The sequence below is a fragment of the Mustela nivalis genome, assembly GCF_964662115.1.
Source record: "Mustela nivalis genome assembly, chromosome: 11".
NCBI classification, from domain to species: domain Eukaryota; kingdom Metazoa; phylum Chordata; class Mammalia; order Carnivora; family Mustelidae; genus Mustela; species Mustela nivalis.
In genome coordinates this window covers 59,479,638-59,495,194 of record NC_139030.1, presented here as the reverse complement: position 1 = coordinate 59,495,194, position 15,557 = coordinate 59,479,638, and the positions used below count along the sequence as shown (strand labels likewise).

Genomic DNA, 15,557 nt, shown 5'->3' with positions numbered 1-15,557 from the left:
AAATAACAATATAAGAAAGGGTAACGGAGATAACATTATAATAATAATCCCAGTTGGTATAGACTGGTTCGTATATATATTAGCATTCATAACATTAAATAAAATAAACTTTAAGAATTATACTTAATTTCTAGTTATCTAATTCCATTTAAGCCATGAACCAAAAATCACATGAAACAACATTCTCAGTACATCTTTCTTAATCCAGCTGTACTAAAAAATGAAAACTATAAAAGGAAAGAAGAAAGTATTAGAAAATGATGAGGTATCCAGGATACGCTTTGTTCTCACTAACTGAAATTCAAAACAACAGATACCATAAAAATGCTCTAACAGGACAATTCCTTATCATTATGAATCTATGGAGACTAAAAATGGAAGCAAGAAGCTTATCAAAATGATTACTACAGACTGTGGACCATTTTCAGTAGTTGAAGACAGGGATTTTTGAGATTTGCCAAGCTATAAATCCCAGGTACAGTTATTTCCAGAAAATATGTAATTAAAAAGCTTCTTCCTGAATTATATTCTATGAACAAAAAGGGTATTGATGTTATTTAAAATGTCAGTTGAAAGTAATCATCTGTTTAATCTCACAAATGTGCAACACAGTGACCAGAGAAGCAATCTAACAGCTGACAGGGCTGAGAAATTACTGCCCTTGCACTTAATATCAAAAACTGAAAGCCACATCAATGATTAACATTTTTAAACATGTTTATTCTTTGATAGTGATTCTATTACCAAAGAGAAATTCCCCATGGCCAAGCAATGAGTTCTAACATTTAACCATTCTACATTCAGCCAAAAAAATTTTTTGGAACATGATGGATGGACAGAGAAAAACAGATATATAGATAATATTTAAGATGTATGTGTGTATATACATGAATATATATGTACATATTCCAATACTGGAAGGGTGTAGAGGAAGTACCTGTGGTGGTATCTTTATTAGAACACTTTAAAAAAGAACTTTTAAAAAAACATCCAAATTTTTTTTGCATGATCACTCCAATCATGGGAATTTATCCTATGAGGGTGAAAGATTCTAAAACATGAAAATGTCTCTGCATGAAGATATTTACCAAAGTACGATTTCTAATATTATAAAATTGGATACAATCCCAATATCCAAAAATCGTGATGTGATAAGGTATATTATCTTTTTCTATTTGAAGTACTCATCACTCCTGTTTTGGCTTAATTTTTATTGGCCTTGACATCCCAATTCCAATGTCATTGCCTCAAAAAAGTCTTCCCACTGAACTATGATCAAGTCCTCTTAGTATACACCAGACAGCATGTTTTTATTATTTGAAAACACTCACTTTCCTCCTTCTCTCCTACAAACAGTGCATGCCATGAGGGCAAGGGATGTATTTTGCTCATTATTGTATTATTGAGCCACATAATAAATATTTATTTATGAGAGCAATTAAATATTCTATAATAAATATTAAAAAGATTATGTGGCAAAGTGTTAGGGGGAAAGTATACAGGATTTCATGACTATATTTATCATGGGAGAAAATAAAATATCTCTGTATATGTTTATGTCTATATATGTGTGAATATATGTGATGTATATAGAATGGGTCAGAATAGAAGTCAGAAATATGAAGAGAGTTTTATTAGGATGATGGTTATATAAGTGATTTTCCTATACAATTTCTTTCAATGTCCTGAGAACATCAAATTCTTTCAAAGTTACATCTGAACTGAAAAAACAAGGCCCTTTCTAAGAAGTTTGCTTAGTTTGAAGGGATATATCTCATGGGTAGATAGTCATTTCTTTAAAATAGGTACAAAATGTGCTTTGGAATCATAATGTTTGCCATTTTAAAAAGACATTAACCAGAAAAAGCCATGTAAAAATAATGTAACACAAAAAATACTAAATGGATGAAAACTTTTAATTACTTAATATGTCACTTTGCCAAATCAGATTTTTAATGCAACAAAGCAATGTTGCTTATAATGTACTTTATTATTTGCACAAGAGAGAAACATACTGTAATAGTAATCCTAAACCACACTTGGTCCTAAAATACTGTACAATCATTTGTACAAAAAGCTTTTGAAAAATCTAGTCCAGGTTCACCTTTTCTGAGATGAGGGCAAAAAAGGGAATTGTAGAAAAGAGAGGCACTTGAGGGCATATTTGTATCATGCTGCAAAAGGAGCCTTAAATCAGATGGTAATCCATGGCTGGCACTTATTTGCAGTTCTTATTTTTCAGAGCAAGTTAGAAATTGTCAAAAGCTAATAAAATAGCTAGCTTTCTAAAAGTAAAGACCTCAAGGATGTTATGAACATTAACTGAGGAATGCATGTAAACTATATAGCAAAGAGTCTGAGAGCATTCAATAAACGTCAGTGGCTCTTCACTATTATTAATAGTTGGAAGATTCTAAAAACTATTTAGAATGTCATTAATTTTCACATTTACATTATAAATATCATTTTACTTCCAGAAAACTCAATATTCCAAAACTAGAAAACACACACACATACACACTTCTAACCTTTAGCTCTGTAGAGGCAGAAGCTAATTTTTTTGCTTCCGTTAATGCATGCAACTGTTGATAGTCTACTGGTTTATACTTGATGTTTCTCATTCCATTTTTCATATGGAATACCAGATTATCTGTTTTTCATTAAAACAGAAAATGACAAAAAAAATAATATCACATTATTGGAAGTCTCATAATCGAAGTTAGCGGCAATAACTCTTTAGTTATTTTATTTTTTTATTTATTTTAGTTTTCATTTTTATTTATTTATTTTATTTAGCACAAAATGGTTATGTTGTTGTATTATTTTTAAATATTTTTAAGCAAAAACAAGAAATGACATTATAACATTCATAGTATAGTTGAACCTCTATCTTTAGAAACTTTAAAAATAATTACCACTATATACTTTGCATAAAATTACTTCTAAAAGATTAAGAGTCACTTATGGTTTGTCTCCCTCCCAATCCCATCTTGTCTCATTTATTCTTCTCGTACCCACTTAAGCCCCCATGTTGCATCACCACTTATATGTTTATAAAAAATAAAAAATTATATTTAAAAAAAAATTACTTCTAAAAGAACATAAAGGGAATACTTCCACTTAAGTAAGTTTATTGAGAATTTTAGAAAATTGTAAGTGTAACAAGTCTTTTTATTTTAAAAAAGGTTTAGGCATCAGCTGTGAATATTTAAGTATCATCTTATTATAAATAAAATTAAGTAGATTTTTAAGACCATAGCTGCATTTCTAATAGAAAAAATTGAAGTAATTTCAAGTAAATTTGAAAAAAGATTGAAACTTAAAGCCAAAAAATTTAATGGGCCAAATAAGAATAAAATGATGTAGAATGGTCAGGTAGGCATTCTCCATCCAAATACATAAAATATCCTAGTTTAGTATGATGTTCGCTTTTCTGATAAAGTAAAACATAAGTAGAAGGTACTCAAAGGCCACATAGCATAAAGTATAATAATCTGAGTAATTCAAGGGCAAAAAATGCATTTTTGCCCCAATTATATAAATAATCTGTACCATACAAAGTAATTGAGATTAAGTATATCATGAGTCACATGACTTTTAAGTAGACTCCAAATGGTTTAAGGACAAACACAGTTAAGGAAATTATTGTTATCTTGACCACTGTTGAAAATTAAAGTATACATTGTAGAGTATGCATTGTAAGAGAACTGGAGAAACCTTCAGTATGACCAAACAATGAGCTTTCCATTAAAATTTTGAAAATCTACATTCCAACTTCACATCATCCATAATCCACTATAAATCATAGAACAGATCTGGAAGTAGAAAAAATACCTGAGCTATCGTTTTTCTGAATTGTCATGAATGGTTGATCTCTTTTATTCAAGTCCTCCATATCTGTGGAAGAAACAAGAGACAGCTAAGATTTCACAATGTTATCTCCCAAGTGTTTTTAAAGATGTGTTAATTGTAGTTTTCTTTTTTCTTTCTTTTTTTAAAAACAAGGCCCATGGCTGGATGCCATAACTCTTTGTATTTACTAAAATTTTCTTCTCCAAGTTCCAGAGTTTTCTTCCTTCCATTAGTTTTTTCCCTCCATGCCTTTCCTGTTCTTGGTGTCTCCTTCCAACCTCAGATGTTTTAATCCCCCTCTCTTGAATTGTCTTAGTGACTGATAAATATTTTGTGATAAAAATTGTGTAAACTTTATCCTGAGTCCCTAGGAGGAAAAAACTACATAAATTAAAAAATAAAGCAGCAGGGGGCACCTGGGTGGCTCAGTTGGTTAAGTGACTGCCGTCAGCTCGGGTCACGATCCCAGCATTCTGGGATCAAGCCCGCATCGGGCTCCCTGCTCAGTGGGGAGCCTGTGTCTCCCTCTCCCTCTGCTGCTCTGCCTGCTTATGGTCTCTCACTCTTTCTGTCAAATAAATAAATAAAATCTTTAAGTATATATATATATGTATACATATATATATATATATATATATATGTATATATATAAAATATATATATAAATAAAAAAATAAAGCAGCAGGCGAAGTGACTCACTACTACCATTAAGCCAGTCAGCCTTTGTGGCTGATGCTCAGGTGTGCCATCCACTTCTAGAAAGCATTCGATGCCCAGCTGTCCCTTCTTTCTGAGAGTTGGACTCAGTTTCAGAGAGTAACCTCATCCAAAGATATACAAATGCTGGGGCATCCTACACCCAAAGACTGAGCAAGGCAGGATTCTAAATTCTGACCAGTCTGGATCCAATGTGAGTCATCCCGATGAGCAATATTTCATCCAGAGCTCCCTGCAGGGTTTTTGCTGGACCTGCAGTGAAACTGACTTTTTCATCTGTCCAATCCTGCTTCCTCCTTCTTCCTTTCACAGATATGGATCCCTAATGAATATTTAGCACCCAAGCTCTGCCTCAACATCTCCTTCCTGAGATCTCAACCTGCGGTAGCACCAAAGTAAACTGGCATCATTTTAGGGCACCTCCAGGGCAACAGACTAGTCAAATGGTGTAACAGTACCATCTTCCATAAATTTTTATTCCATATCCACTAGGTTCAACTACTCATGTCTGATGGCTTTTGAGGTAACCTAAGTCTTCTTAAATGAAAGAAGAAGTAGCACAAGTACATGATATTTTGGAAACTCTTCCAAGTTACTAAGAATCATGGTGATTGCCCACCAGCTTTCAGAATACAGCGATAAACTCCAGTGTGTATGTCAGGGAATTCTTATTTTAAGCCTTTGGTAACAATGACATTCCTCCCTATAGTCTGGTTTCTACTCATATCTACATTCTATCCATAAGGATTCTTCTTTTGGGGGGAAAGATTTTCACCTGTCAGTCTGCACTGCCTTAAGCCACCATCACCTCCTGACTGATGACAGCAGCAGTTCTACTTTGTACCCTTAGAGACCATTCTTCACAGGGTAGCCTAAGCAACCTCTTAAACAACTCTAGTCTGACCTTGCTGAAACCTTTCAACAGCTTCCATTATCCTTTATAATAGTGCCCTAAGTGGCCCATAAAGCCCTGCATAACCTTGCCCTTGTTCATCTCTCCATTCTGACCTCATTCACACATTCCAACCACACTCTCTTTCTACCTTAAAGATATTTCCTTCCTTTTTTTTTTTTTTTAATTTATTTGACAGAGAAATAGAGAGCACAAGTACAGCAGCAGGCAGAGGCAGAGGGAGAAGCATTCCCTGCTTAGCAGGGAGCCTGTTGCAGGGCTCAATCCCCAGACCTTGGAATCATGATCTGAGCAGAAGGCAGCTGCTTGACCAGCTGAGCCACCCAGGCACCCCTATTTCCTTCCTCTTTTTACCTGGCTGGTTCCTACTCAGCTTTCAGCTAAACCTTAGAGACTTAACCAGACTTCTCCACCTAAATAAGGGAGAACGCTTTGTTTTTCTCTCTCATCCTATTCTTTCTTTCCCATTATAATTTGTATTAGTCTTCACAACCTCATGTTTACTCAATGTCTTCTTCCTCCATAGACTTGTGGCCTATGTGTGTCTTCTGATTGCATCCCCAGTGCCCAGCACAGGTAGTAAATGCTCAATAAATACTATTTGAGAAAATGAATAAAAAAGGTAGCTGGTGGTAGCTCAATGTTTTCTAACCCCCGGAAGAGCTGCAATACCAATTCCTTAGTCCATACTATAGCCTCCCTCTCCAACGATAAATTTTCACTTTTCAAAAGGCTGCCTTAATAGTATCGCCTGCAGGCAGAAATGGCACATTTACATGCCTTCAGAGGTCATCAAGTCAATGAGAGAGTGACAAGGTACACAACGACAGGGAGAGCAGAAAACATAGAACACGAAAGAGCATTCCGTGCCCAAAGATAATCAAACACTTTTTTTCTTTTAATTAACAAAGGTATGCCACAAATAAAGCCAGTATCCAAAACAAATGGATGTTGCATTTAGCAAGCAGTCTGTGAACTCTAGCTGACTTAATCTCACCTTTTGTTTTCTCTGCCTCCCACCAGGAACTTGACATGAGCTTGCTATCTCCATCTTGGAGAGATCTCACCAGTTTTCTAATTGATTAGCTTTAGGTTTTTCCTCAGTGGGGAGCCCAGCCCCTCAGATTTAGGACTCATTTTGGGGGGATTTAGATTGCATGACTGAGGCCCTGAAACAAAGTGGGGGTTTTGCAGAATCCCTTTAGGTTACCTTGGTTGAACATTGCTTAGATTTTCAGGTTTCCAGACGAAAGTGAAGAAGTCCACAGAACATTTCTTACCATTTCTGCATGGTGCAAATATTAATTATGACTGTAAGAAACTCAAAGAAGACTACATTCTGAAAATCAAAGTTGCAAACAAAACTACTCTGTCTTCATGAACCTGAAATCTAGTTTGGTTGCAACTGTACAGAAGACCTTGCAAGCAAAAACACTTCTTGACCTACATTTTCTAATATTTATATATAAAGCATAAATAGTTACCACTTACATTCCAGGGATATTGAGGATCTCTGAACTAAATAATTGTTAAACTGAAATAATATAAGAATGACATTCGTAGTGTTTCTTATATCAGAGAATTAAATAGACATTATATTTAGAATCTGAAAAGTTCACATATAATTCACTTAGTCTAACTTCTCATTTTAGCGTATGAGATGATTGCAGCCCAGAAAAATGACCAAGATCACAGAGAACTTCAAGTCCAAAATCTCATTTTCATAATACAAAAATCTCTGAAAATGAAGGTGTATATCATAATCAAGATGGTGTCCAAATCCAATCTGAGCTGAAATCACTTGGTGGCAAACTTGACCCAAACCAAAGTTTATTTTATTTAATGTAAACATTCATACATTTGTCCAAAAGTGTTAATGTGCTTTATTATAGGGCGCTGCTTAGATACCATCAGTTTTAAGTAATATAGGGCATATGCTCTATATTACATTTGCTCTAAAGTACATTTCTAAAAATCTGAAAAATCAAAACTACATCTGGCAGCACAGACTTCAGATAAGAGAGTATGAAACTGTACTAAAACAAACAGTCCTTGATTCCCAAACAAGCATATGTCATCTAGGCCATTTCAATTTTATGCTTACCAGTGAAATTCAAAGTGGCTACTTCAGCCTGCAGTTAAAATGCTTTTGACTGAGTAACAGCTACTTGAACAGAATTTTCCATGTTAAACAATTTTAAAGCACTTAGTTTTAGAAATTAATTCCAAGTTCACATTATGTGACATTTTAGAAATTGCTTATGAGTATTATCAAAATGTTAAACCTTTTAGATTTACTCAATTACTGAAAATATTTTAAAATAATATATTTTTATGAGAAGTTTCTTATAGTATAGGAAGAAGGTTATAATTGTTGGGCTGGCAGGAAGGGCTACCAAAGATGGCAAAAGTTCCCGCCACAAGACCTGAGCTCGGACAGGAGAACAAAGGCCCAAGCAGGAACCTGAGACCCCCGCCCCGGGCTCCTGTGGACCAATGGGATCCCGATGAGCAGGCAGAATATCCAAATAAGGGAAACTTGCCAAAAGACCCCTGAGCTTTCCCCAAGACCCCTTAAAAGCCCCCTCCTCCCTGCCTTGGGCGCGACTTCCGCCACTCTGCTTTCCAGAGTGGCGGAACCTCGCCCGAGGGTGCCCACCTCCTCCCGGCGCAACTTTCCTGGCTCCCCTTCTCCTGAGCCCTGAAACTTCGCCGGAGAGCGTTTTTAATAAATCTTGCCTTGCACCCACTTTGCCTGGTGTTGTGTTTATCTCGCTGGAAAAAACTTTACATTTGGTGCCGAGACCCGGGAAGGAGATTGAGCCCCCACACAGTGGGGAGGCTCTCTCCTTTCCCTGGCTGAACCGGACCTGCCCTTCCGAACGCCACTTCCGAAGCTGTGGTGAGTTTCCCCGATTCCGCGCCTCCTTCCGGAAAGCCCTGCCCTAATCGCGGCCGCGTCAGGGTGGACCCCGCCGGTCACCAGGTGACCTCCGTGACTCCGAGAGGCTGGGAGACGTCCTAACCTCTATGGCAGTCGACACAGTTTTTCCGCAACCCAGTGGTGGACGAGGGGACGCCTTCCTCCAGCCCTCGGGTTGCCCGGCAACGAATCGTGGGGACCTCCCAATCCAAATTCGACCCTAAAACATCCCGGGGGTGTTTTAGGCCTGCTGGCCAATCTTAAAACCCTGGAACTGGACCAGGACCTGCGAAAACGACGTTACTGTACTGTCGCTTGGCCACAATACCGATTAGACAATCAGTCCCAATGGCCTCCGGAAGGCACGTTTAACTATCAGACTTTCATGGACCTAAATAACCTCGGCAGACACCAAGGCAGATGGGCCAAGGTCCCTTATGTCCAGCTTTCTGGACTCTGCACTCTCGCCCCTTCCTCTGCTCTCCCTGCTCCACCTTTCAGGTCCTCTTGGCCCGCTCCCCTACCCCTACCCTGCCACCCACTGCTCCCAAAGACTCGGACCTCTCCTCCCCCTCTCCTCTCTCTGAACCCCCAGAGAGCTTCACCCACCCACTGACGAGAGGGCCTCTGGTTCCTCCTCCTCCTCCTCTTTACCGCGATCCTTCACCCCAAGGTCCCTTAAATTCAGGATTTCTGAACCGGGGCTCTCATCAACCCCTCCTTCTCCCCTCCCCACTCCTATCCGAACTCCTGACAAATTTTATCCGCAGTAAACGGGAAACTCCAATCAAAGTTTACTGAAGGTCAAATAGGCTCTTGTTATTTGTTAAAGTCTGCTAGCAAAGAGATGACTAGAACTGCTGGTTAATTGTGTGTCTCGGAGTTTTAATGGGTCATTCTTAAGGTAGCATTCAAAGTCTTTGGTAACCTTTAACAGAATGGGATAAAATACCCGAGCGCTGGTCGCCAGAACTAGGTTTACGCTTTTGAAATCTGTTGGTAAACACCTTTTGTGTTTAATTGAATTCTGTTGTAACAGCCGCAGGGCTACTGTTTGAGCTAGATCCTTTCGTAAAGAATGGAAGGGGAGACTGATCACCTCCCATTAGCCAGGGATACCCAAAGGGGAGGGTGTCCAATCTGTTTGAATCTGAAGAGTGCCTGACTGCGTGAATGTGTCTGTGTGGCTCCAGCCGCACTAGGGCTTGAAAGCCCCCCTGCTGAGTTAGTCTGCCCCCCAAGGGAGGTTGCTGGAGTTGAGGAAGTTTGAGTTCATGCGCCCTTCTCTCTACAGGACCTTTCCCAAATTGAGAAACGTTTGGGCTCCTTTTTGGCCAGTCCTGATAACTATATTAAAGAATTCCAATATCTAGCCCAAGCCTATGACCTCACCTGGCATGATTTACATGTGGTCCAGACCACCACCCTCACCATAGAGGAGAGGGAACGCATCCAGGCTGCTGCCCGGGAGCACGCGGATCAGGTCCAGCTCACTGATGCTGGAGCCCGGGCGGTCCCAGCTGTAGAACCAGGTTGGGATTATCAGGATGGCCAAGATGGCCACTGGCGCCGCGACCGCATGGTCCAGTGTCTCAAAGCAGGCATGTGGCCAGCCTCTAATAAGGCCGTTAATTACAACAAGATTAGGGATATTGTCCAGGCCCCTACGACAACCCCACCATGTTTCTTAACCAGTTGACCTAACCTTTAACCCAGTACACTCGCTTGGACCCTGCCTCTCCTGCGGGGGCCACGGTACTGGCTACTCATTTTATCTCTCAATCGGCACCGGATATACAGAGAAAGTTAAAGAAGGCTGAGGAGGACCCTCAGACCCCCATTTCTGACTTGGTGAAAATGGCATTTAAGGTCTTTAATTCCCGTGAGGAGGCAGCTGAGCTTAAACGACAAGCCATATTCCAGCAAAAGGTTCAGTTGCAGACCCAAGCCTTGGTAGCAGCCCTGCGGCCGGCCGGCTCCGGGAGCCAGCAGAGAGGGGCAACCAATTGCACCCCACCGGGGGGCCTGTTTCAAATGTGGGGCCGAGGGACATTGGGCTCGCCAGTGCCCCAATCCAAAGCCGCCAACTCGGCCTTGCCCTCAATGCCATTTGATGGGCCACTGGAAATCCGACTGCCCTAACCTCGGGGTATCTTCGGCGCCTCAACGTGGGGGACCCCCCGAGATAGTAAGTCTGGCCTTTCAACTGCTTGGATTGGAGGACGACTGACGAAGCCCAGACTCAGGCACCCCTCTCACCCAGGCCGAGCCCAGGGTTACACTCCAGGTAGTGGGTAAGTCCATCTCTTTTTTGCTGGACACAGGGGCTACCTACTCTGTTCTGCCTTCCTACTCGGGGCTTACTTGAACCTCACCAATTACTGTTATGGGGATCGATGGGACCTCCTCCAATCCTAGGGTGACCCTTCCCCTTACCTGTAGCCTGGATGGGTTTCCCTTCCCCCACTCGTTCCTATGATTCCTTCCTGCCTGGTCCCTCTACTGGGTAGGGACATTCTCCAGAAAACTAAGGGCAACTATCTGCCTCTCCCCTTCCTCCCCTCTATCCACCTCAACCCGTCTCATCTTACACCTCTCCACTCCCTCGACCCTCACTCCAGATGACCTTCCTACTGTAGACCCTCAGGTGTGGGACATCTCAGAGCCCATCATCGCTTCCCACCTTACCCCGGTTAAAGTACAGCTTAAGGTTAACTCTAAGTTTCCCTCAAGCTCAGTTCCCTATTTCCTTAGCCCACCGCCAGGGTCTGAAACTATCATAGAACGACTTTAACGTCAGGGACTCCTGATCCCCATCAGTTCTCCCTGTAACACCCCATCCTCCCAGTACGCAAGCCCCCAGGGGCTTATCGACTGGTACAAGACCTTAGGCTTATCAACGAGGTCGTGGTCCCCCTCCACCCAGTCGTTCCTAACCCTACTGTCTCGCGTTTCCCCAAACACCTCTCACTTTACTGTACTGGAGCTAAAGGACGCTTTTTTCACCGTCCCCTTGCACCCTGATTCCTATTTTCTTTTTGCCTTCACCTGGGAGGATCCTGACACGCATGCTTCTGGACAATTAACTTGGACTGTTCTACCCCAGGGGTTCAGGGACAGCCCTCACATTTTCGGCCAGGCCTACAGACTTAACAGCAGTGCGTCCTTAAGGCCAGTACTCTACTACATATGTGGATGACCTCCTCCTCTGTAGCCCCTCCCTCTCGGTCTCCCAAGACGACACCTCCACCCTACTTAGCTTTCTGGGGGCCAAGGGATATCAAGTACCCCCCTCTAAGGCCCTCAACATGACCTTAGGGCAGCCCATCACGGTCTACTCTCCTGCCAACTCACAGACCTCCTTAGCCACCGATACCTGGCCCATCTGACTCCTCGTCTCCAGATATTCCATCTGCTATTCCTAGAGAACCCGCATCTCTCTCTCTCTCTACCTCCCCCCCCCCCCCCCCCCCCCCCCCCGCTTAAACCCTGCAACTTTACTGCCTATACCCTTGCCAGATAAGGGGTGGATCTACATCCAGGACAGGATTGCCCTGCCAGGCAATCTGGTGCACACCTTGATTACTGACATCCACCAATCCCTCCATAGTGGCCCATAGGCTCTCCACTAATTTCTTCAACCATTGTTCTATCATCCTTCCTTATCTAAGGTAATCGAAGTTGTCCACAGGGCTTGCAAAACCTGTTCCGCCTTGAATTCACAAGGAGGAATCCGCAGACCAGGGCCTAACCAACAACTCCGAGGTCATAAGCCGGGGGAAGATTGACAACTGGACTTCACTCCCATGCCTCGCCATAAAATACATTCACAGGCTGGATCGAAGCATACCTCATGGCCCGGGAAACAGCGGACGTAGTGGCTACAATACTCATCGAGCGCATCATCCCGAGGTTGGGATTGCCCTGGACCCTCCAGTCGGACAACGGACCTGCCTTCATCTCCAGTGTAACCCAACAGGTAGCTGAGAGCCTCAACATAACCTGGAAACTTCACATCCCATACCACCCACAGTCATCGGTAAGGTAGAAAAGGCCAACGGGCTGCTCAAAGCCCAACTCACCAAACCTACTCTAGAAACCCGTCTTTCCTGGCCTACACTTCTGCCTATGGCTCTCACCAGACTCCTGGCTACGCCCAGCGGGTCTTCAGGCTTAAGCCCATTTGAATTACTATACGGCCGGCCCTTTCTTAGAAATCATAGCCCTCCAGCCATTTCCCCGCCTCTTTTATCCTATCTACCTTACCTCACTCTACACATCCTGGGGATACCCCTCCCTATTGACTGGCCACTCCCCAACTTCAGGGCCACAAATAATACGGTCCATATGGGCCCCATGGGGGGAAACATACATATTATTAATGTGTCCTCCCTTACCACCACCGCAGCTGCCATATCACTAATTCCTCCCTCCTGTACTGTACTCCCTCGGGAATATTTCTCTTGTGCCCTCAGGGAATCCATCGCTGCCTGACCACTAACGACTCCCTGGGCTGTATATTCATCCTACTATCTCCTTCTACCACCATCTACTCTGAATCCCAGCTGCTGTCCATCCTATTTCCCCAACACCATGGAGGAAGGGCTGCCTTCCTCCCATTCATAACAGGGGCAGGAATAGCCACAGAGGTGGCAACTGGAACAGCGGGGATAGGAACCTCCATAGACATTTTTCTTACAAACTCTCCCAAGCCCTGAATGATGACACAGAACGGGTTGCTGACTCCCTCACAGCCCTACAGAGACGCAAGTCACCAGCCTGGCAGCCTTAGCTCTACAGAACCGAAGGGCCTTAGACCTTCTGACCGCCGAAAAAAGGGGGACTTGCCTATTATTAAATGAAGAATGTTGTTACTTTGTTAACCAATCATATAGTTACCTCCAGGATCAAAGAGCTCAGGGATCGGATCCAAGCACCGTGGCGAGACACGTCCTCCTGGGGCCTGGACCCCTACAACTGGGTAACCTGGCTGCTCCCTCTGGCGGGACCTGTATGCATAATCCTCCTTCTAATCTCAGTTGCTCCCTGTATTTTCCAGTACTTGCAGGGTCGCCTACAAGAACTTGCCTGAGTATCTGTCAATCAACTCCTCCTCCAGCCCTACTCTCGCCTGCCCACTTCCAACTACCCCCATGACGACGCCCCCTGTCAGCAGGAAGTAGCCAGAACCCAGTCGACGCCCCTGACACCATTATATTAAGCAAAAGGCCGGAATGTTGGGCTGGCAGGAAGGGCTACCAAAGATGGCAAAAGTTCCCGCCACAAGACCTGAGCTCGGACAGGAGAACAAAGGCCCAAGCAGGAACCTGAGACCCCCGCCCCGGGCTCCTGTGGACCAATGGGATCCCGATGAGCAGGCAGAATATCCAAATAAGGGAAACTTGCCAAAAGACCCCTGAGCTTTCCCCAAGACCCCTTAAAAGCCCCCTCCTCCCTGCCTTGGGCGCGACTTCCGCCACTCTGCTTTCCAGAGTGGCGGAACCTCGCCCGAGGGTGCCCACCTCCTCCCGGCGCAACTTTCCTGGCTCCCCTTCTCCTGAGCCCTGAAACTTCGCCGGAGAGCGTTTTTAATAAATCTTGCCTTGCACCCACTTTGCCTGGTGTTGTGTTTATCTCGCTGGAAAAAACTTTACAATAATATATAATGTAACGATAGCTTCACAATAGCTAGAGGATTGAATAAAGATTTTAATATAAAGTTAATTTTTACAGATTTGATAGAGAATCTAAACTTAAAAAGTTACATGACCTCAACTGGTCTCTGTGGGGTAGGTGAGCAAGAAGGACTTCTCTAGAGATGAGAAAAAAATAGCAAAGAGATCATTTATATAACAAGGCAATCTTTTTACAGTATTAAAATCTGTATTCTTCTCTTTCCTAAGAAAATTTCTTTTAATACTCCAAGGAAGAAAATCTCAATTGTACTTAGGCTTAAAATTGTACAACGCATGGATAGTCTGTTAACTCTAAACTGCCTAACTGTATAGATATGTAGATTAGCCAATCACCCCATGAAGGTAAGTTTTCAAAAGTGGTAGGGATTCTGCCAGGCCAAATAGTGTGAGAACAATGCAAATATGAAATAAAATACCTTGGATGTAGCATCATATTATAGCCTTTTTTCATATGAAAGATCTCATTTCAAATGTGAGTTCAAATACTATGGCCAAAGTCTGGTTTAAGCAATAGTTTTCTAACATGCAAAATTCTCTTTTAAATTATAAGCAGAACAGTGCATATTACTTCCATTATGAAACATTATACATTGTAGTCAGCATAAGATAAAAATATTGTCCTGGAAAATGAATGGAAGCAAAAGTGAAACTATTAAAGTTAACAAAAATAGTTAAAGTGTTCAGTTACATAATAAATAATAATTTCAAACATAATGCAGAAGGCTCTCAGTCAAAGGAACAACTACAACAGAACAAACAAAAACAAAATACCTAGGAATAAACTATCCAAGAACTATACAAGACTCAGACCCTAAAAAACCACAAAAGTTTATTAAAAGAAACAAAACTTAATTCTGATTTTGTGAGTCAAATACTTAATAGTGGCAATTTGGGGAGAGTAGGATTATAGTTGATTTTGATTTCTTTTTTTTTGTTTGTTTGAGCAGAATTTCAAAAAAATTTACAGGAAGAAAAAAAATACACTTTAAAAAATATTAAGCCAAGACAATATTTATTTCACTATAAATTAGGGGGAAAGATACCACTGTTTCCATATTTTACCAGTCAGAAATGAAACTGGATTTCATGATACCAAGAAATCTTTAAGATGTGAACTTGTATATACAATATAGTTTTCCACACTGAAATATTGAACTGAAATATTTTTCACTAGTCCTCTTCTATTAAAAAAACAGGGTACATAAATACATTGGCAGCATTTTTTAGAACCTGAAAATGTTAGCATTAAAATATTCACAAGGTCACTTTTTAATGTTGTATGAGGAAAAAATATATTAAACGATCCTTTCAATTATAAAAGTACTGGTTAAATCATATGAAACTGTACAGAAAAATATATGGTAAAAATTAAAGTTTCCAGCCCTATTTAGCCATAATACTCCAGATGTATTTAGTCCTGGCAGTCATTTTTAATGTTTCATTGTATATTCTTTCA

At 41.6% G+C, this 15,557-nt stretch overlaps 1 protein-coding gene and 1 long non-coding RNA gene across 2 annotated transcripts in view; one reads left to right on the top strand and one right to left on the bottom strand.

Annotated features, from left to right (window-relative positions):
* Window positions 1–15,557, bottom strand: part of CCDC148 (coiled-coil domain containing 148) — a gene marked incomplete at its 5' end in the record, with an annotated part of 251,765 nt that overhangs the window by 179,091 nt on the left and 57,117 nt on the right. Inside the window, 2 exon segments of the mRNA XM_082691417.1 lie at window positions 2,529–2,650; window positions 3,835–3,897. Coding sequence (XP_082547543.1) covers window positions 2,529–2,650; window positions 3,835–3,897 — 185 coding nt within the window.
* Window positions 8,034–14,018, top strand: LOC309844449. Its single transcript, XR_014300699.1, has 2 exons — window positions 8,034–8,384; window positions 12,239–14,018. It is a non-coding gene; the product is annotated as an uncharacterized lncRNA (long non-coding RNA).